Genomic DNA, 21,075 nt, shown 5'->3' with positions numbered 1-21,075 from the left:
CCCTCTGAGATTTCATGGGAGTCAAGTTTTTTTGTCTTCCATCTTGATGGTTTAATCCTTACTCTCCAGTTTGTTATTTGTTCAAAAGAAAGTGGGTAAAATGCTTATGGAAAGAGCTGTCACCACTCTTCTATAGCTGTCATCTGATGGGAAGAACAGCCTATTGTGTTCTGTGCAACATACAGACATTTTCCACAACAGCATGATGAAACAACCCTACCCACATTACAGTTAAAGTCTGTCTAAGTCTTCAGACATTAAGAGTAGTCTTATAGCTTTCCTGCCATAACTTTTATCTTTTGGATGGGTGATGAGTCATGGGGCTACAGTTATGCTTCACCAGCTCCTAATGTTGAAAGGAATGAATATGTTTTCTTTGGGCAGAACCTAAATGACTTTTTCTTGGCAAGTACCATCTACCCGCATGTGATGATTACTTTTAGTAAGTCTAAACATAATTATGTTGCAACCTGCACTTTGGTTTAGGATGCAGGGATCACTGTTTATATGCCCTGTAATTACATGGTATTTACCACAGATATCCTACTGCTGCTTGTAACTTACCATATGATTAGATGACCAACACTTATCATCAGAGTGAAGTGTGGATTGTATGATATGTCTTCCACAAAGTAGAACAATATTTTAACTTAAGTCCTCGGCCCCTTTAAAATTAATTTCTTAGTTTAGCTTAATCTAAAGTCATTTTCTGTTTACTTATTATGACTCTTCCTCCAACAGTCATATATAAACTCACCAGGTAATTGTTGGAAGACTTGTATTAAATATTTGCAATCTGAGTCATTCAGTTTCTTTCAGATCATGTACCATTTTATACTGAATTTATGAAAGGTGACCTTTCCAGTCATTTGCAAATGTCTGAAAGACATGAGCCACATGTGTTTTCATACATATTTTACTGAAGCTTAGAAACACAATGCTTTTTCATGCTTGTGTTAGTACATGCTGCCTTGTACTTCAAGGCACTGAGGTGGAATTTACTCATTATAGCATCTGCCTAGCAGGGCTAATGCTAGTTTATGATGAAGAGTCCTGGCAACTCATCACAGCATGTGCATCCCGTTGGTGACTCCACACTTCAACCTGTTAAAAATGTATTAACAAAAAGACCCATGAGACTTGGCAGAACTATATTTGCTAAAGGGGTTTGCGGTGACTGCAGGCAAATCAGCTTCCTACTGTTGGCTTTTTATGCCTTTGAGAAGTGAACTCTAAACAGCACAGCTACATGCCACCAACTGCCCAGCCATGGCCTATTTCCACACTTTGATTGTATGGTACAGATGTGTTATTACAGGTCTGAGGTCTTTAGATGGAAGAATTGATTCCCTTGTGCTCCTAAACCTCTGCATGCACAACTTTAACACAGGCTCACCCCTGCCAAGGCTCTTCTTAAAGGGGCAACTCACATTTTAAAAACATGACTTAGAACCAAAAATTTTTCCTTTTTTCCTTTTTATGACCATAAGAGAAAGTATTTCACTCTTCCCCTTAAAGCACTTATTCACACACAGAAACACTATCTTAAAGTCACAACCATAGTCCTGTTACTTTTACTGCAACCTTTGTGTTCAAAGTTGAGGCTGGTCACTTCTCAGGGCAGAAATTTGTCATCAGCTGGTTCAAACTGGTATTGAATATTTCTTTTTACATTAATTCTTTTTTGGTCAGATTATTAAAACCTTGGACTTGGAACTGTTCTAACAGGAAGGTACAGGAAAGCTTTTTCTCTGATTAAAAGAATCAAACAGCAGAAAGAGTGCTATCATCTGTTCTGGTTCTACAGATTTTCCTGAACCTTTATGGGAACTTCGCTAATGTATTTTCTTAGAGAGAAAATTTCATCTGTCCAGATCTGCGTGAATATCATCCTGTATTAACTGACACTGAGGAAGATACTTTTGCACTTTGCACCCCCATCATGTGCTTCCAAGTTATGTATGAATATCCATCATGAAGTGTTTAATATTGAAATTCTGTAAAAACTTAAACATAATAAAGGAAAACTTTATCCAGGCAACATTTGTCTTCGTTGAAGGGCAATCATTCCATTTTCTGACCTGTTTGCAGAAGTTTTGTTTCAGTGTTTTGAAGTACAGTTGCATACAGTGCTTTCATGTAATGTAATTTGCTTTAATGTAAACTAATGTGGGGAAAAAAAAAAAAAGAGACACAAGAGAATTACTAATGATATCAGAGCTAGTGTGACTTGATTCCCAAACTCTAAACACTGAGACTAGTATATTCTAGTTTTTCCCTGTTCTTTGCCTGTTCTGTTTTGTTCTGCTTGTGTTTCCCTAAGCCAGATGCTTTCATAGATTCACTCCGCAGCTGAAGAGCACTGCCCATAGTGATAGTGAGATAATGGGTGGAGAAAGGAGGCAAAGAAAGGATGAGTCCAAAATTGGTGTCTTCAACTTCAGGATATGATGTGTCTGATGCAATTCTGTTTTGAGTATTGATTTCCCTCCTGTCTGTCTGTTCCTCTTCAGCTTACCAGCTGCCCCAAAGAACTTTTGTCTAGTGTGGTAAGAGTTAGACCAGCAGATTGGTCTTGGTTGAAAATGTTTGTTATGGGCTGGGGTTTGTTTATTTTTGACCCCGGGGTAGAGTTTCCACATCCAAAACATTACCCCCCAGTAGCTCATGAAGAGGGGAATTAAATTGTCTAGTGAGGTCTGATAAAAGGTATATCCAGTTCTGGTCATCAGGATGAAGTCATGGAAAGGAGCAGATCTGTGTGCTTTGCCCTTATAATGGCTGCATTAGAGAGGTCCTCTTAGGAGGGATGCAGAGTTGATCATCCTGACCTTGATCCCCTGAAGACAAGTTGCACATGAACATCTACCAGCTTCTCTCTTCTTGTTTTGAGCTGTATGTTCACTGCTGAGGCAAACCCACCCAAAACCCACTCACTGAACTCAGTTGCATAAGCAACTGCAGTGGGGAAGCAAGGAAGTGGAGATCACCTAGCTATGGCAGGATGTTGGCGGTAGAGGAATACAGAGCTAAATTTCCTTCTGAAAAAATTCTACTAGCGTTAATTTTTATGTATATATGTAAAATGTAATTTAATGGCTTCTCTGAAACTTCTCTAATGATGCATGCTAGCCTCTGCAGTCTTCCTTGACATAGTACTGTGTTTCTTTATATGAATAGCAGTATGCGAATATCATATACGTAGGATTAGTTTTAGTAGTTAAAGAAATATTAATAGAAGTAATATAATTGTGTTATATAACAGGTGTGGAATTAATCTAATGCCTAATAATCCCAAAGTTATACCTGAAATTACACTGATTTACTGCAGTAGGAACCAGATATTCAGTTTCCTTCTATTATGCATAAAATTTAAGCAGACTTATTAAAATTTTATCATCATCTGCAACGTTGGGATTTTTTTGTTGCAAACTTCTATAAAATGGACAACAATCCAGTTTGATGGCATTCAGCGTTATTCTAAACTCTATTATTCTTTTCCTTACTTAAATTTTGAAACTTCGGAAAATAATTATTTCATCATAACTGGAAAGTCTTTATTTTTTCATGAAACTCATGATTTAAGTGATTCACATTTCATCTGATTTATCCAGGGAAGAACTAGCTTTAAAATTTAGAAGGAAGAGGAGAAAAGGCAGTGCAAGCAGAAAAGCTTGTGATAGTTATTTTTGCTAGACTCTGTGACAATATAGAAGAGAGACACAGCAGCAAAAGAAAAAAAAAAAACAACAACCCCTTACCTTAGAAGGTAACCTAGCTAATAGAATAGTTTTGATTCAAAGAGGAAGGAACCATTTTTTTATGTTTCCAAACATTAAAAGACAATTTTCCTCAGTTACATCCACCAAATGTTTTATTGATGACAAGAGCTGCTTAGGCATGAGGATATCTTACACAACCAATAGGAGAGACACTTGTATCAGAAATAGAACTCAAAATTTTATTTTCCCCCAACAGCATCATCCTAGGATTTAGTAGTGCCAGGGTTACTGCAATGACACAGCTGTTAAGATATTCGGCCCAAGCAAGATAATCCTCCCATCAACCTCCTTTCTCTGGTTCCAGCCTGTCTAGGAACAGTGCTGGTTTTTGTTTGGCCAGAGCTGAGAGACACTTGGGAGCTATCATATGGTGATATCTCACTGAGTAGATGCTGTATTTCATCCCTCTGTCCAAGAATTTCCTCTGGGGAAGTATGCGCCTGATAGGACAGGAACTGATACAAGTCATTAGACTCTAAATAACCTTTGGAGGTTTTTTTCAACTGAACTCAAGAGCATTTGCAATTAAGAATTATTAGAAGTATGCAGGCAGATACTTCAGTTACAATTAAATCTGTGATTTGTTTGCAGTCCATCACAGTGTCCTTACTTAAAAATTGCTTGTCTTGCTCCTGTACTCTTCCTGCTGATACCTAACAACTTCCTGACAAGGAATGTCTTGTGGCATGTCAGAAGAAACAACTCTACTAGAAGAGTTTCATGATACATAATTCCCTAAATCCCTTTGCTTAACTGAGTAGGATATTCATCAGAATGGGTTACATTCCATCAGATCATATACTTTTCACGGCAGCCATGAGTAGTGGGGAGACTACAGCAAGATGGAAAATTTATTGGCATTTACTCAATGACATACAAAACATGTTCTTAGTTCTTCCAGATAATGCCTTCAACATTAACAAAACAGCAGGAAAAGTAATGGTGAAAATCTAATCTTCTGGCCTCTAAATATCTACATAAGATAACTCTGAAGTACAGCCAAGAATGTGAGAATTCTGGCTAGCTTTTTGTCTTCTCATGCACAGACACACAAGAAGTCCTTGTAAGGTTATACAATTAAGAAATAGTGTTATGCCTTCTGGCATTTAGCTTTCAGATATCCCACTTTTCAGGACAAAGGAAGAAATGGCTTGATACACTCATTCTCGTCAAGCCAAAAAATATGTATAATCTACCTCTAATTCATTGTCCCCAGAAAGCTGAAAAAACATATAAAATAGCATGAGTGGTTGGTTCTTTTTTAGACTGATCTTGAAAGCCCATTAAGGTATTTAACTTTCATGGATTGTCTGAGGGATCTATAGTTGCTGTTATCCTTTTGTTTAATTACACTGTAATCTTTGTGCAGTTATGGTGGTGATAACATTCTTCCACAGACATAATAAATTGGCCATCTGGGGATAAATGACATTACTTAAAGCTTACTTCAGTGAGACATCAAAGAAATATTAATATGGCTATATAGGACAAGGCGTGAAAGTAAATGACATCATCTGTTTCTATAATTCAACATTCCATTATATTTTAGGTGCTTAATAGCACAACATATTCTTAAATTTACTTTATAATGAAATAGATTGTGGAGAAATACCAGGAAAAGGACAGGGAAAACATATTTTGTCAAGTTGAAAATTATAGGGTGCAGTTTTGTGGGCTATGCTTTATATGCCTGTACAGTATTTGTCAGCTTCATCAAATAAGTGAAAAATCCCTATTCCTGATGTTTTATTTCCTCCATGAGACATCTTGCCATTTTTCCCATTGAATATAAAAGTGTCTTTTGAGTCCTTGTGTAGTTTAATTCCAGAGATGAAAATTGATGACTTGTTTTTATAGTTACTGCTACAAAAAAAAATAAAATAAAAATAAGTGATGTATCAGAAAAAGTGAGATGGAGAACAAGAAACATCCTGAAAATTACATAAAGTCAACATTTTAAAGCTGTTCTCAGCAGCACAAATTTAAATAATTACAAAAGAATAGAATCCTAGTGGGCTTTCAACCAAAGAGAAACTTGCAGCTCTGAGCTTTCCCAATTGAGGTAACAGAGATGATCATAAATTGATGAAAAACATTTTGAAAATCTACTTTGAAATAAGAAAAAAAGGTGGCAACTTTGCAGACATAAAATCTGACCATTTGATGAAGCTCAAATACTTTTTTGCTGGTTAGGGAGCTGGTCTGATTATTAACTTCTGTGATGCTGGTTATAATTGTACTGAGGTAAATTAAATCATTTAGTTTGTGGCTGAGATTGAAATTAGTTTTCTTGAATGCCTAAGGAATAAAAGGATGTCAGGATCTTATTGGGTGCTCATTTTTAATAGAACTTTGCTTGCAAAAAATCTCTCAGAAGTGAACAACTACTTAAGATCCAGTTGCTTAAAAAGGTGGTATTTTCCAGTGGTAAAACAATTTGGAATTCTCTGACACTTTGAAAACACAAATGCATATCTTCTTGAGTTATGCTTATGTTCTCTATCGTACATTGATTTCAGCCAGTGATTAGACATGCCTAAGCAACAACACTCCTAAAATTTTCTGGCCTTACTGGGCAAACCTTGGTTGGTTGTTCTGAGGGCAGACAAAGCCATAGCTTTCCCAAATGATAGCTGTGTTCTCTGTTGTCTTACTACAGGAAAAGTGCATTTAGGAATATCTGTTCACATAGTGAAGGATATTAATGTTTTGATTTGTAGTTTAGGGGTTTCTTTTTGAAGGCATGTATTAGTATGTGGCCTGCAAATAAAAGAGATCTTAGATGGGATGTCTATGGACTGGGCCCACGGATATGGGCTTAATAGGTATTGAAGTGATTTAAGCAAGGGAGCATATGAGACAGAGCTCAGAGCATGGAGTGCCCCTAAGGGGCAGTTCCCTTCCTGCCTCTGGCAAAGCAGTTGCTATACTCCAGTAATCTTTACAGAGGGTGCAGATATGTTTAAGTAGCTCTTATTTCATTTCCTACATCTGGGCTTCCTATCTACAAATAGCAACAAACTATACTCTGTTTTACCTATTTGCAACTTTATATTTCCAAATGGAAATATACAGAAATTACTGAAATGGTCTTTAAGGCTAACCAGGTTGAGAGAGGTGATTTTCTCCTCTCCTCTGCTCTCGTGAGAACCTACCTGCAGTACTGCTTTCAGCTCTGGGGCCCCCAAAAGAAAGGGACATGCACCTGTTGGAGTGTGTAGAAAAGGGCCACAGGGATGACAAGGGGTGAAGCACCTCTGCTATGAAGACAGGCTGAGAGAGCTGGTCTTGTTCAGCCTGGAGAAGAGAAGGCTCCTGAGAGACCTTACTGTGTCCTTCCAATACCTTATAGGGAGCCTACGAGAAATCTGAAAAGGGACTTTTCATAAGGGCATGTACTGGCAGGATGAGGGGTAGTGGCTTTAAGCTTAAAGAGGGTAGATTTGGATTAGCTATTAGGGAAAAATCTTCATTTTAAGGGTAGTGAGACATTGGAGCAGGTTGACCAGAGAAGTTGCTGCTGCCCCATATCTGGCAGTGTTCAAGACCAGACTGGACGCAACCTTGTCTAGTGGAAGGTGTCCCTGCCCATGACAGGGGTGTTGGAACCAGATAATCTTTAAAGTCCCTTTGAACCCAAACCATTCTATGATTTAATTAAGGTGCTGTGTAGAATTAAGTACAATAATATTTGTCTCAAAATGTGCTAAAGCTGAGAATTGTTTTAGTTTTTGAAATTACTATTAGATGCTTGTATAAACTGTAATGTCCTACTTTTCAGTCCCTGTCTCTGGCCTGTTCTTCCTACTGTCCTGGCAAATACTATTTTGACAAAAGGAATTAATACATCTTTTTGCATTATCAGTGGTCATAGTCAGCAAACTGGAGAACTTGGAGGAAGAATTTTTGATCCACTTTCCAAATTTTTTCTGTGGCAAGACTGTCTCTGGCAGTTGGAGACTTCAAAATGGTATATGAATTAATTTTAGGATCTGAAGGGTTTTTACCTCTAATAAGTTGTGAGCAGCTCATCTTTGTCTTTGTTGGTGATGCCCAGCTCTTGTTTGACAGAAACCAGGCCTTAAACAGTTCTTTGGCTCCACAGGTAGTTATGGTTCATTTTTTAAACAAGCCCAAGGTGAGTCATCAGGGATGGAGATCTTCAGATGAGGTAGATAACATATCCCATTTTATGTCAGTCTTTCAGCAATATATAATTGCTGGGCAGGGGTTCATTTGTAAAAATTGCAGTAAATATTAATCTGTACAGTACTGTACTTGTACTGACTCTGGTTTTCATAAAAATAATGGGCAGTGTGCTGGATCTAAGGTGATAAAGATCGAGTAGAAGCACTGCTACCTGTTGAGGTAACTTTGGGATCACAGGTGATAACTACCAAATGCCCCAGGGCAGAACCTCTCAGAAGGCTTTGACTATGTTCACACCAAAAAAGAAGCAGCCAGAAAGTCAGGAAGCTCCTGCCAGTTCCACTGCAGTTTTCTCTTTTGGCTGCACAAACAGTTTTCAGAGTGTTTTGGAGGAAAATGAGCAGCAGAAGTCATGTACTTTCACTCTGCTTAAGTAAGAAAATTAACAGGAAGAAATGAAAGGAACGAGGCGTTTTTTGCAGGGGAAAAGTATGTTGTTGCATCTCTACAAAGCTTGTTGCACATGTGAATGAACAAGCTAAAACCACATCTTTCCCTTGGGTGATCTGGATTTAAGCCTGTCCTCTTAGGGACACCACTTTCTTCTGTTTCCATTTTTTGGAAGCTGCTCTGCTATTTCCCCTCTAGTTTATACACTGCAGAGGCACTCGAATAAACCCACACTGAACTGTGCACTCAAATGGCAGCTCTGTCTTTGCCCAATGACAGTCTCTCTCATGCAAAACTTGTCATGGTTCAGCTGCTGCTGGCAAGCAGTTCCTTTTCTAGCTAAGTAACCACAGCTTGTATTACTAAGGGTTTTCACATATGGTTTTAATTAACATTAGCTGCATGTTAGGAAAATTAACTTTTTTTTTTCCAAAGCAGTCTTATTTCTTTCCAGATTTAGTATTTTGTATGTGATGGTTACATTGGTTCTTTGTTTTGAACTCCAGGTTCTTGTATCACTCCGTCCACTTGTTTGTTTTTTATAAATGCATGCTTTTTTATTTGGTCTTAAATTCCAAGTATCTTTCCATTTCTCTGTCCTGGAATTAAGTAAGCTGTCTCAAGAAAAATTTATCTCTTGAGTCATTTGCTTCTCCGTGAACCAATAACTTCAGGCATATTTTATGGCAGAAAAAAAGCTTTCTCTGGGGGCTCTCTGACCCACTTCAGATAACCTCAGCTAATGTTGGGAAGGAAACAGTTAGCTACCTTTAAAACACATCAGGCTTTGTAGGTCATCAAATTAATATTGGTGTCTGTACCTGAAACATAAATGCTGCTGTACAGAAGGTACATGAGCCAACTTATACAATGATGGCAAAACTACCCTAATCCATAGAGTCAGTTTATGGAGCTTTGGTGGAACTTACCTGCCCTTCAGTCGAGCTCATGAATTCTTCAGATCTATGAAAAGAAGAGAAAGATAATTACAGGGGTTTTTTTAGGTCTGTGTCAAACTGCATATTAACAGCTATGCAAAATAGTTTTGAGCATTCCTGTTTTTGTAAATGCATTTTCTGTTCTTTGAGGCTGAAAGTATTGTTTCAGGTGTTTGTTTACAATAAGGGTCGTTTTAGAGAATAAGCAAAATTTTACATGCCTTTTATGAAAGCAATGTCATTGCTATTTGAAGGAATAATTTCACGTCAACTTATTTCATTGGTGTTGCTTAGCAACTTTTTTTTTATCACTATTTTTCAGTGGAGACAATGATTCTTTTTTCTCTAGATCATTTTCTTTTTTTCTAAGACAATTTTTCCTTTTTAGAAGACAAAAGGTATTATACAGTGGGAGTGACCTGACCTGAGGAAGAGCTAGCAATTGCTGAGGATAAGACTGGTACACTGAATGCTCTATTTCAGCTGTAACTTTCCACCTATTTTCTACCAGAAAATCAGTTATCAGAAAATAGAAAAATCTTTTAACAAGATAATAGAAATTCCAGTCATTCAGGTAAATAATGTTGTTGAATACTAGTTAAATACTTGATATATAAAATAGAATATGAAGTAGGTAATATATAAAACAAAATACTTGGTTAGTCTTCAGTTGTATTAGGGCAAGGTTTCTTAGCAGGCTGGCTGCTGCTATAGAAGGAGGTGAGCGGCTGCCCCATGTCAGAGAAGGATCCAGACCACACCAGTGGACCTATGCTCTAGATCATTTTCATGGACACTTTATCATTGCCACTACAACTTAAAGCGGCAAATGTAAAATTAACTTATTCCTGAATGGAATTCCGCAGGAAATTGGCTTATACTATCTGTGACCTAATTCTGTGACAGTGGTAAATACTCCTGGTTCATTCATCTAGTCAAAGAACAATTTTTTTAGACCTGCAATTTCCTAAACCACTTAATCTCTCCTTTGTTATATCAAAGACAAAAAAATGCATTTACAAGAATAGGAATGCTCAAAACTGTTTTGCATAGCTATCAATAAGTAGTCTGACAGAGACCTCAAAAAAAAAAAAAAAAACAACCCTATAATTATCTTTCCCTTCTTTTCATAGTTCTGAAGAATTTTCTGATAGAAGATAGGTGGAAAGCTGCAACTGAAATAGCGCATTCAGTGTACCAGTCTTATCCTCAGCAATTGCTAGTTCTTGCCCAGGTCAGGTCACTCCCACTGTATAATACCTTTTGTCTTCTAAAAAGGAAAAATTGTTTTGGAAAAAAGAAAATGATCTAGAGTGTGTGAGTACACAGTATACAAATCAAGTCGTATACCCTCCTTGGTTTACAAGTGGCTTTAGTATTAGTTCATCCTTAGTTTAATTATATTTATATACACATAAAACTTAACAAAATGCTGAACACGCTTTCCTATTTGACTTCATTCCAATGTTTAGGACCATATTATGCTTCTAGGTATAGTACTTGTGGAGAGTTTTGGAAGAGCTCTACTAAGGCCTCCCACAAAGGAGAGATTAAGTAGTTCAGGAAATTGCAGGTCTAAAAAATTGTTCTTTGACTAAATGAATCAGCCATGAGTATTTACCACTGTCACAGAATTAGGTCACAGATAGTATAAGCCAATTTCCTGCGGAATTCCATTCAGGAATAAGTTAATTTTACATGTGCTGCTTTCTTTAAGTTGTAGTGGCAATGATAAAGTGTCCATGCTCAACAGTGGCTTCAGACTTTGATTCTCTGGGATAATTTGAAGTGACTTTGTGTTTCTTTTCAAGTTGTTCCAATGCATGACTGGAGTTCTCATTAGAATGATCTTCATGCAAGGCCTGCCTGCTTCCCAGCTATCATCCACCTCCTGCTTTCCATTTTTGTCTAAAGTAAAGCTGCATCCGGCTAACACTTGGAAATACGCACTGTGGTTACTAATTACCTGGGCTGATTTACTTAGATATGTGTTCCAGCACAATTAAGTCTTTTCTTTTCCTATTGTGTCTGCATCATTATTAGTTATAATGGTGACATTTATACTGTAAATGGGATGAAAGCATGAAAAAGAAACTATGTGTTAGGATAGAACCATTGTGAAAGGGAGGAATAAGTACTGAAATATTACGGCTAATTGAATATGTGAACATGGGTTCACAGGTTTTGTTTACATTGTCTGCAAACTATTTTTGAGTAATGGTTTCTAGGTTATAGACCTACCCAAGATTATATTAAAATATGTGTGCACATGACCATAGGCAGCATAAATGTTCTATGAAATTATATGTATTTAAATTGTCTAAATAATCATGAAGGAATGCTTCTCAAGGGAAGGACATTTTAGAAACAGACAACAATAAGTAGGAAATAATGAAAATGCCTTTCAGGGAATATATTTTGGCAGGACTGATGGCTATCCTAAAATGATTAGTGATAGAGTAAAATTACAACTACAGTTGTACATTCCAAAACTTCAGGCTTATACATGACTTGTAAATCTGTGAGAAGATGATTATTTCTTTTAAAAACAAACCAGCACAAATACTGTTGCAGTGGATACTATCATTTGCAAGTAAAGACCTGAATTTCTGTGAGACTTATTCCAAATAGATTTTTTCTTTTACAAAATTTTTAGCCAACTCTAATGTTCCTCTTGTTATCAGGGTGTTGGTTGTTGCAGTATACTTCATTAAATCAATAGAAGGTGAAAAAGCAAGCATTTCAGCATAAGGCACCCTCTGGTAAGCGCTTTAAGATGAGATGTAATATGCGAACCTTAGTTTTGTAAATCTACTTTCAGCTCCAATCAACTTAAAGTTTTTCAGTTTTGACCAGCAAGGTAAAGGCCAAAATAAAAATTAAGACTTACTCTAGGTAATGGGAGCTTTTAAGTCAGGCTTTAGTGTGGGGCATCTAAAGAAGTTAGTTCCATTATTTAGTTGGAGTTGGCAAACCTAAACAATACATGCTTATTTGTAGAACATTTATTGTTTGAAATGCCATTAAATTTTTTTCTTTGAAGAAACTGCAGCATTACTGTGTTCACTGTAGATAACTGTTCTACCTTGAAGAACTCTAGCTCCAAACCAGTAAGAGGTTTTGGGTGAGCACTTCTGATGAAAGCAGCCCACTATTGATGTGGGTACTGTGTATTCAGGGGTGAATAGGATAAACTAGTGAGACCTGACACTGAAGAGAGTGCAGCAGAAATGCTGCTTGGCTTATAACCATGAAAAATCCTTTCTGTTCCACTCCATTTTTTTTTAAAAGGCTGTTGCCTCTTCTTGTCTGAAATAGTCTCTTTGTCTTTAGAAATATGAAGAAGGATCAGACTATCTTTTGAAGAAGTAACAACTTGCAGTAGCAAAACGGATTGCAGATTTTTGGAAGGGATAGAAAACACTCTGGAATGTGCATGGTGGTAAATTTTGATAGGGCCACATATGTGCATTTTGTCCATAACTGGAGTTATTCTTCCTTGAGTGTGCTCTGGTTTTCTGTCTGTATGAAAATTCTCTTCTTGGACTAATTATTCCATTTTTTTTAATCTTTGATCTTGTTTTTTTTTTTTTTGTCAGCTGTCACATTCTCCTGAAATTTTAACTCTTACTTAATTCACTATTAAATTGGCGGTGGGATTTCTCTTAGCTGACCCTGGCAACGCTCTGGCAACATGTAGGTCAACCTGCCATTCTATTAAATCTTTTCAGAAGTTACTGAAATGTTCTTTTTTTTATTTTTTTATTGTAGGTTTCATATATACTGGAGAAGTTGTGCATCGAATGCTAACAGCTACACAATACATTGCACCCTTAATGGCAAATTTTGACCCCAGTGTGTCAAGAAATTCAACAGTCAGATACTTTGATAATGGTATGTAGTAGTCATTCATAAATGAATGTGTCTGTTGGCTCTAAATAACTATTTTTGAAGGAAAAGTTGAAGATTTTTTAATAATTTTTATCCTTTTTTTTTAAAAAAAAAACAAACAAAACTTGCAGGCTTTATAAAGCATGTGGCTAGATATCCATAAACTGTTTTTAATTTAGAACACAGTTAAAGAGTCATGAATGCATTTTTCTAACTGGACAGATATATTCTGGATGTTAAAGTACATAAACTCAAACTAGCAATGTATTTTATCAGTTTTAAAATTAAAAATCTGTCTTGTATACAAGTGCAAGTTTCTGTTATAATAGTAAATACCATCCTCCCGCTAACTAAAATGAAAATAGCATTTGCGGAATGCAATAGCAAAAATACACTGAAGCAAGGCAGGTCAATGACTTAAGTGTGCATGGAGTACCAGGGCTGGAATCCAATACACTCATCTACACCACAAGTTCTCAACAGTCCCTTGTACAAAAGATTGAAAGGGTGAAAGGTAGACTACAGTGTTATACTTCAAAATCTGCAAGATATTTCAAAGGGCTTGAATGCATGGATATTTGTCTCATTAAGTTAGTTATAATCAATATTTTGAAAACATAACCTGTGTGTTAAAAAGGCATCTATTGCCTTACATTGGGCCTCTACTGGTCAAATACAATGAAAGTGACAGCCTATTTAAAACTTTGGAGAGTTCAGTATCATGACTTAATATCATGAGACCTGTGATAGTTTTTAGTCTTCCTGGGTGAGCCTGTGCCATTCTTTCTCTGTTTATTCATAATGAATTTAATAAAAAATTTTGAACACATCCAAAAATATGTCACATTTCCAATCAGGTGTGTTAATTTTTATTCATTATATTGGGGCTCAAATTGTACCTAGAAACCTTTGCACCTAGTCATAACCTTTCATTTCAATGTAGTTATTACTTGTAGCATTTATTTGTTAAAAATCCAATAAAACAAATACACATGCAAAAGTCTTACTACTTGCATGGAGAAATTTCAAACAGAAAAAAATACTTTAATTCCATAAATTATTTGACATTATGGCCTGAGATTTGTCATCTTTACTGAAAGAATCTGAGGATTCCGGGAATTGTGTGCCTGCCTTCCAGTCTTTACACTTCACATAGTTCTTCACACTGTATTACATGGCTTTAATGACCAGGTTGAATGCTTCTGAGATTTTGGATCCCTCTTCGTGTGTAAGGCATTGTGAACTTTTGGACCCTGTGTGCTTTTGGACAAAGAATTCACTATCTTACCCCAAATAAAAAGGAACTGAGCAAAATATATCTTGAGCTCCTTATTTCTCATTCATCTGAGTTTTATCCCTGTGGGTAAGTGTGCTGCCCACCTGCAGTGGGCAAACATAGTGTGTGGTGACCATCAAAGTCTCAGTCATGGAGCTAACTACAAGAAACTTATGTACACATGGGTCTACATAAAGGTCCTCAGAATGAGAAGACTGTTTTGGAGATAGCTAGCTTCCACTTTAGCTTGGGATTCAGAGATACACGTAGATCTGAGGGACTCTAAGACTGACTATAAGACATTCTGGCTATTTTTGCTACAATAGTTTCAAAAGTCCCTTTAAATGCCTTTAAAATAAAATTCAATGCACTCAAATACTCAGAAAGCAGTTAATGAATGTTGTTACAGAAACAAAAATACACTAGGTGCACAATTAATGAGCATGTACTATACTTTTGAAACATACATGGAAAAAAACTGTGGTGGACTTAGTGTAATGCATCAAAAAATTTGCATTCTCATAGTTTCATGACATCCGCTACCAAGATGTGTTTATGAAAGTTGCAGCACAGAAGACCTGTGGCAAAAAATGTTTCAAGAATATACCAAAACTGCGTTGAGCTGGCTGCTTACCGACCCACCTTGAACACTCCAGGAAAATAAATTAAACTGTTGTGAATCAAAGCACATAATGCCCATTATTGCCAAGGAAAAAAGTGTGTTGAGGAAGGCATAGAAAGATGAAAAAGTAGTTTTCAGTGAACACAGTTTTAGTGATAAGTGTCTTTCAACCAAGCTTCTTGAATATAACCCTCAACATCTGTAAAACATGCTCACAGGGCATGCAAGTTGCTTGGGGTACATTTTTAGTGCGATAAGTGGATATTCAGCCAGAGAACTCCCATGAATATTAATGAGTCTCTTGCAACTAAATCTCTGCACACCAGACTCAATATTTACCCCATCTATGAATTCTTAGTAGTTTTAATTTAAACTACATTTATTTATTGCCAACACCTAATATTTTTCAACTTGCAGAACCTTGGTAAGGGCTCGCACCATGTAGAAAAACATTAATGCATAGTTAATGGGAGAATCTGAATTCCTCAAACAACTTTTACTAAACAGGCGATGCTATTAAGCACTTCACATTTCAAAGTCATCAGGGTATACATGTATAATGTGAAAAAAAAGCCACTGCAGAGCACTGGTAGTGGCAGCACACCTGAACTTACAGTGCTGGGTCCTGCCTTCAGCGATTGTTGGCTCCTTCTGCAATTCTAGACAAGTTTTTTATTTGCCCAGTCTTGCTTTAACAGACTTTAGTGCAAGTAGTGGAGGTGGTTATTTGTGGCACTGTGGTATCTACCTTTAAGAGGAATTCAGCTGCAACTTGTATTTGTAATATCTTTGGCATTTCAAGATGTAGGGCTGAAAGTTTTTAAAAAGAAATAAATCACTGTTTGGTTAACTGCAGTTAAGTACTCTTCCTACAGGCAATATTTTTCTTACTTTTTTTTTTTCTTCCCTTTGCTTCTCTACCCCCACTCTGGGGTTCACAGGCACAGCATTAGTTGTCCAGTGGGATCATGTACATCTGCAGGATAATTACAACCTGGGCAGTTTCACCTTTCAGGCCACCCTTCTCAATGATGGGCGTATCATTTTCGGCTACAAAGAAGTAAGTTGGGTCTGAAAGTTGTCATTTAAGTAGACAAATTATATCTGCCAGGAATCTCCCTACATCTTAGGGGGGGAGGGGGAGGGGGAAGGAAGAGGGAGGTGGAGGCAGTATTTGAAAATTCAGCTGCATAAAGTCATGTCATTATATTGCTTATAGGATCCCCATTTTCCTAAAAATGATGTTTTATTGTAAAAGTGATGTTCATGCGGTGAACTTGAAAAGCGTCCATGTGGGTTAAATGTGCTACTCCTGGATTTCAACTGGCCTTTTTGGGGTGATTTTTAGTGTTAAGTATTTAGTAAATTCTTGATTGCTTGGTAAATTCATCTTGGGTTTTGAAAGGCAGGGTTTAATTTGCTCAGTTAGTTCACCTAATCTGTGCCTGCTTGAAAATACTCTAGAATCAATGTTTAGTATTAAAAAGTTGCCTTATCCTGCAGCTATCACTTCGTGGCAACTGACCTATTTCAGAAGTTTGTATGCTTCAAATAAGAAATGACTGGTTTGTGTCTCTGGCTCTGTGAGGTTTTTTACCTATTTGGTGGTAACACTGGTTAGATTGAGGCCGTTTGCCTTCATATCATCAGTAAGCTGTTGTCTCAGCTGGGCTTTTCTGCATTCTCAAAATGTTTCAGAATTTCAGCTGTTGCTCCAGGTGACTGTTTTTTTTTTCTTGATAGAGTTAGAGTCCTGGAGGCTAAAGCCTAGAGAATATACCTCCAGTTGAATTTCATGCGCATGGGAATCAGAAGGTAGATCAAAAAGCTCAAATTTCTAGGGGTGAAGAAAAGTTTCTTTCTTTTTTTGTTTAATTTTAGTTTGGCATGCAAAGGGTGAATTTCTTTTCAAGGTGTCTCTCTGTTGTCCTCCTTACATTAAAAAATATAATCAGTGATATGACTGTCCAGATTTGGAGAATTCTGGGCTCTTTTCTGTCTGTATACTGTATACTAGTTGTGAGCCTCAAAGCTCATTTTTCGTCTGTGTTGAAGCCTTGCCCCTGAATGAAGCAGAAATAATAGAACTATTCTCCCCTTCATTAGAAAGCTAGTGAGAACTTAGGTTATTCTTCCAGCACTCAGCTCTTCATCAAAGACAGACATCTTTGCACACTGCAAACAGGATTGCTGTAGGATACTCTTGGTGGATTAGTTTTGTAGAAAAAAAGAAGCTTCTTGTATGCCCATGTACCTGGCTTTTCTTTCTCTTATAAAAGACAGGCTGATGAAAGGTCTGCTTAGGCTCTGCTTTTGAATGTTATGTACAGGTTAGTAGTCTTCATCTATAAAAACACAGTTTATTTGCATTTTTACTCGACCTTTTTTAAAAAAAAAAAAAAAAAGAAAAAAATCTTTTTAAAGATTGCAGAAAATTTCCTGCCTTCAAGACCCAGAGAAGTGGGGAGGGGCAATGCTTCAATTTGTAATTTTAAGATAAATTTGACAAAAACTACATATGCATTCTGAAATTAAAATTGTGACATTTTAGGAGACTAATATTCTTGGTTATGAGATTCTCTGCACTGTCTGTTACTGTCCAACTCTCTGCAAAATGAATCTAATATGGGTGATAGAAGCTGTTGCTGTAAATTGGTAGCATTTTGAGTTCTCTAAATGTAAATGAAGATGCAGAGTGCCAGGCAGTGAAAAACTTTATTCATTTAGGAAGACACGATGAAATAGACCTGGAGGAAATGGGAATTGCATACATGTATGTCATTTAATCTGTGGATAAACAATTTCTATGCTACAATGGTGTAGGCTGCTTGCTCTCACTGCGCTACTGAAAGCTTCCTCCAAGATCCACAGTTCTTTTGTGAAAAGGAGTTATTAATGTTCTTTCTTTAATCCTGAGGCAGAAAGAATTGGAATTTACAAATGGGATAATTTGCACTTTCTCCACTGCTGAATCGTTGAAATCCCCTGTCATGAGTTATTCTTGTCATGAATGGCATTACCACACACCACTTTAGAACTCCTGCACATAATCAAGGAAAGAGACTTTTAAAAGTGGTAATAGTAACATACTGGTGAAGTGTGTATCTTTTGACAGAAGATTTTTGTAAAATCTTAGAATGTTACAACTAGCATATTCCACTGGGGGTTAGTGGGGAATGGATTTGGAGACTGAGATTTCCAGAAGACTGCACACTTTATTTGCAGCTTTCACTTCATTAAAACCAACTCAGGTTTTCACCTAAATGAGGAACATTGAATAAAATTTCCAGTCACTGCTCAGACAGAAGTTGTTTGAAAAGAATAACTAAGACACTTGTAAATTTAAACTTGACTCTAGTGCTTATAAGTGTGAATAGAAATTTATTTACTTTCCAGTACTGAATCAATTGCTTTCTGAGGGAGTCTTTCCTTATGGAATAATTTCTTTTGCTAGTGAGTCAGGAGCCCTGTTAACTCCAGTAAGATTACTTGTGTGAGTGCTCACTAGCATGAGTAAAAGTTGCTTGAGAAGATTCACTCCACCTTTATGGTGTCATTTCATTTTAGCATCACAGTTCAGAAATGACAGTGATGTATGTATGGCAAATTCACTAGGAGGTCTTCATTGCACTGGCACTGAAATTCTCCAAGCTGAAACATCATATCAGAAATACAGCAGACAGGTTGGCAGTAACTTTATAAAGCATCCCACAGGGACTCTGTACTAGTGACACCAGGCTCTTGTCTTGAAAAATCTAGATTAAAAATAACTGTGATTATACATTTAAGGGAGGTACAAATAGGGACTTTTATGTCTTAAGCACTTAAGGTAAATTTTGCCTTTATTTCTTATTTATTCAAATAATTTGAATTCCCTTTTTCGTATCCTTTCTGCTCCCACATCAGGTTTGCTACCTCATAAACCTGGTGTTGACCACAGATGCAGGATCTTGGCTGAGGTGTGCTGTGTGTCAAAGGAGCTGTTCTGTCCTGTCTTCTGCTTTCTGTTGTTTGTCCAGTAGGAAGCAGTCTGAAATGCACAATTCTTATCCAAAATCCAGAATAGATTCTCAAAAATTAAACATTTAGAAAAGAAGATGAGCCACTAGGATAGTGAAAATGTGGAGACACCAAAATATCTTTCAGAAGAGTTAACGGGTAGGAGAAGGATCTGTACAGTCAAGTTTTTAAAATGTAAAACCAATTTGAAATATAACAAGGTCCTATAGCAAGACAACAATTTATTTATATACTAATTTACTTTACAGTACATACACCTTCCATTTTAACTGTCACTTTGCTTACATCAGCTGTTACTGTTCTGGCAAATGGTGAGTATGTCAGAAGACATCAGCTGGGAGGAAAATTTTACTGGTACACCTCTACTATGTATGAAATACATTACCGTGCAAACTAGCCAGCAGAACATTGTAATAAAGAAAATTTTCTGCAAATTCATATTTTTTATGTATAAGTAGGGAATACTGACTTCTTAAGTTCTAAATTTCACAAAAGTTCAGTTCTCAAGAGCTCTACTTCTTATTGAACAAAATAACTTTTCCATATAGTCTTTTATCATTAGTGCTTATAGCTAATGTTCCTTAGTGTAACATTTGGTTTCTATTTCTGTCCATGATTAATACACGACAAATTAGGCAAAGGTACCAAAGGCTATGTTAGTGGTTTAGGATATTTTTCTTAATTTCATTGGCTTGAAGGCTTTCTTTGTTCATTTAAATAGTAATGACTCCCTAGTTATGTAGTCATCCAGAAACTATTATTAAAGTTGAAATGCTTTTTCAAATTGTCCAATATGTGAAGCTGGAAAATAATTCTGAGACACTTGTGGTAGAATTTCACTGTACTGTGAAAGGAAGCAGAATTGAATGGAAATGATTAAGTGCTAGCACTTAAATAAAATTGATGCTCCTGCTATGCATAATGGAAAATATTCTTTTTTCAATTACAAGACTCCAAACCTTTTGATTGTGTCCTGAAAACCACAAAAACAAACAAACAAAAAGCAAACACAAAAGCACGGTCTCCATGGTTTTTCTGCCTGCATTATGCATGCATGCCATTTCTTTGCCTTTGTTATGATTATAAAAGATATTATTAACATGGAAACAGGATCTTTGATGTTATCAGGTGATCAGTTTATTTAGCTTAAAATTCCTGATTAAGTTTCCGACATTTTGGCCTGCAAAATATTTAATAACTATTTAGGGAACTGGCAATGAAAAGCCAAATAAGTGCTATTGTGTTCCCAATTATTATTTTGCAGCATACTCTGACTCTTATCTTTGACTCACTTTTGAGGTACGGCAGTAATTGAACCCTGCTTACCAACTCATTCAGAATAGGGTCAGAGACCATTATTTTATTGTTTTTGAAAAGTAAGATTCTTACATGTCCTCAAATGTAAAAAGAATAAAATTTGAGAACTCTGGTAGAAAACACTGTCTGCATTGCTGATCCAAATGATGTCCATCATGTTTGAGAAATCATGGCAGTCAGGTGAGGTTTCTGACAACTGGAAAAAGGGAAATATAACCCCCATTTTCAAGAAGGGGAAAATGGATGACCCAGGGAACTACAGACCAGTCAGTCTCACCTCTGTGCCTGGAAAAATCTTGGAGCAGGTTCTCCTGGAAGGCATGCTGAGGCACATGAAAAACAACAAGGTGCTTGGTGACAGTTAGCATGGCTTCACTAGGGGGAAATCCTGCCTGACTAGTTTGGTGGCCTTCTATGACGGGGCTACAGAAACGATGGACTGGGACAGAGCAGTTGATGTCATCTACCTGGACTTGTGCAAAGCGTTCAACACTGTCCCACACGACATCCTTGTCTCTAAATTGGAGAGACATCCATTTGATAGGTGGACCACTCAGGGGATAAAGAACTGGCTGGATGGTCGCACGCAAAGATTTGTGGTCAATGGCTCAATGTCCAGCTGGAGACCAG

The 21,075-nt window shown here is 36.9% G+C and overlaps 1 protein-coding gene across 2 annotated transcripts in view; it reads left to right on the top strand.

The window, feature by feature from the left end:
• Positions 1–21,075, top strand: part of PLXDC2 (plexin domain containing 2) — a 259,751-nt gene that overhangs the window by 169,878 nt on the left and 68,798 nt on the right. For both annotated transcript variants that reach the window (XM_005152966.4, XM_031052565.2), the window contains exons 5-6: positions 13,091–13,213; positions 16,050–16,168. In XM_005152966.4, coding sequence (XP_005153023.1) covers positions 13,091–13,213; positions 16,050–16,168 — 242 coding nt within the window. The remainder of the gene's footprint in view (positions 1–13,090; positions 13,214–16,049; positions 16,169–21,075) is intronic.

The sequence above is a fragment of the Melopsittacus undulatus genome, chromosome 1 (assembly GCF_012275295.1).
Source record: "Melopsittacus undulatus isolate bMelUnd1 chromosome 1, bMelUnd1.mat.Z, whole genome shotgun sequence".
Classification (NCBI taxonomy): Eukaryota; Metazoa; Chordata; class Aves; order Psittaciformes; family Psittaculidae; genus Melopsittacus; species Melopsittacus undulatus.
Note: the sequence above shows the minus strand (reverse complement) of the source record. Positions and strands in the feature narration are given on the sequence as shown.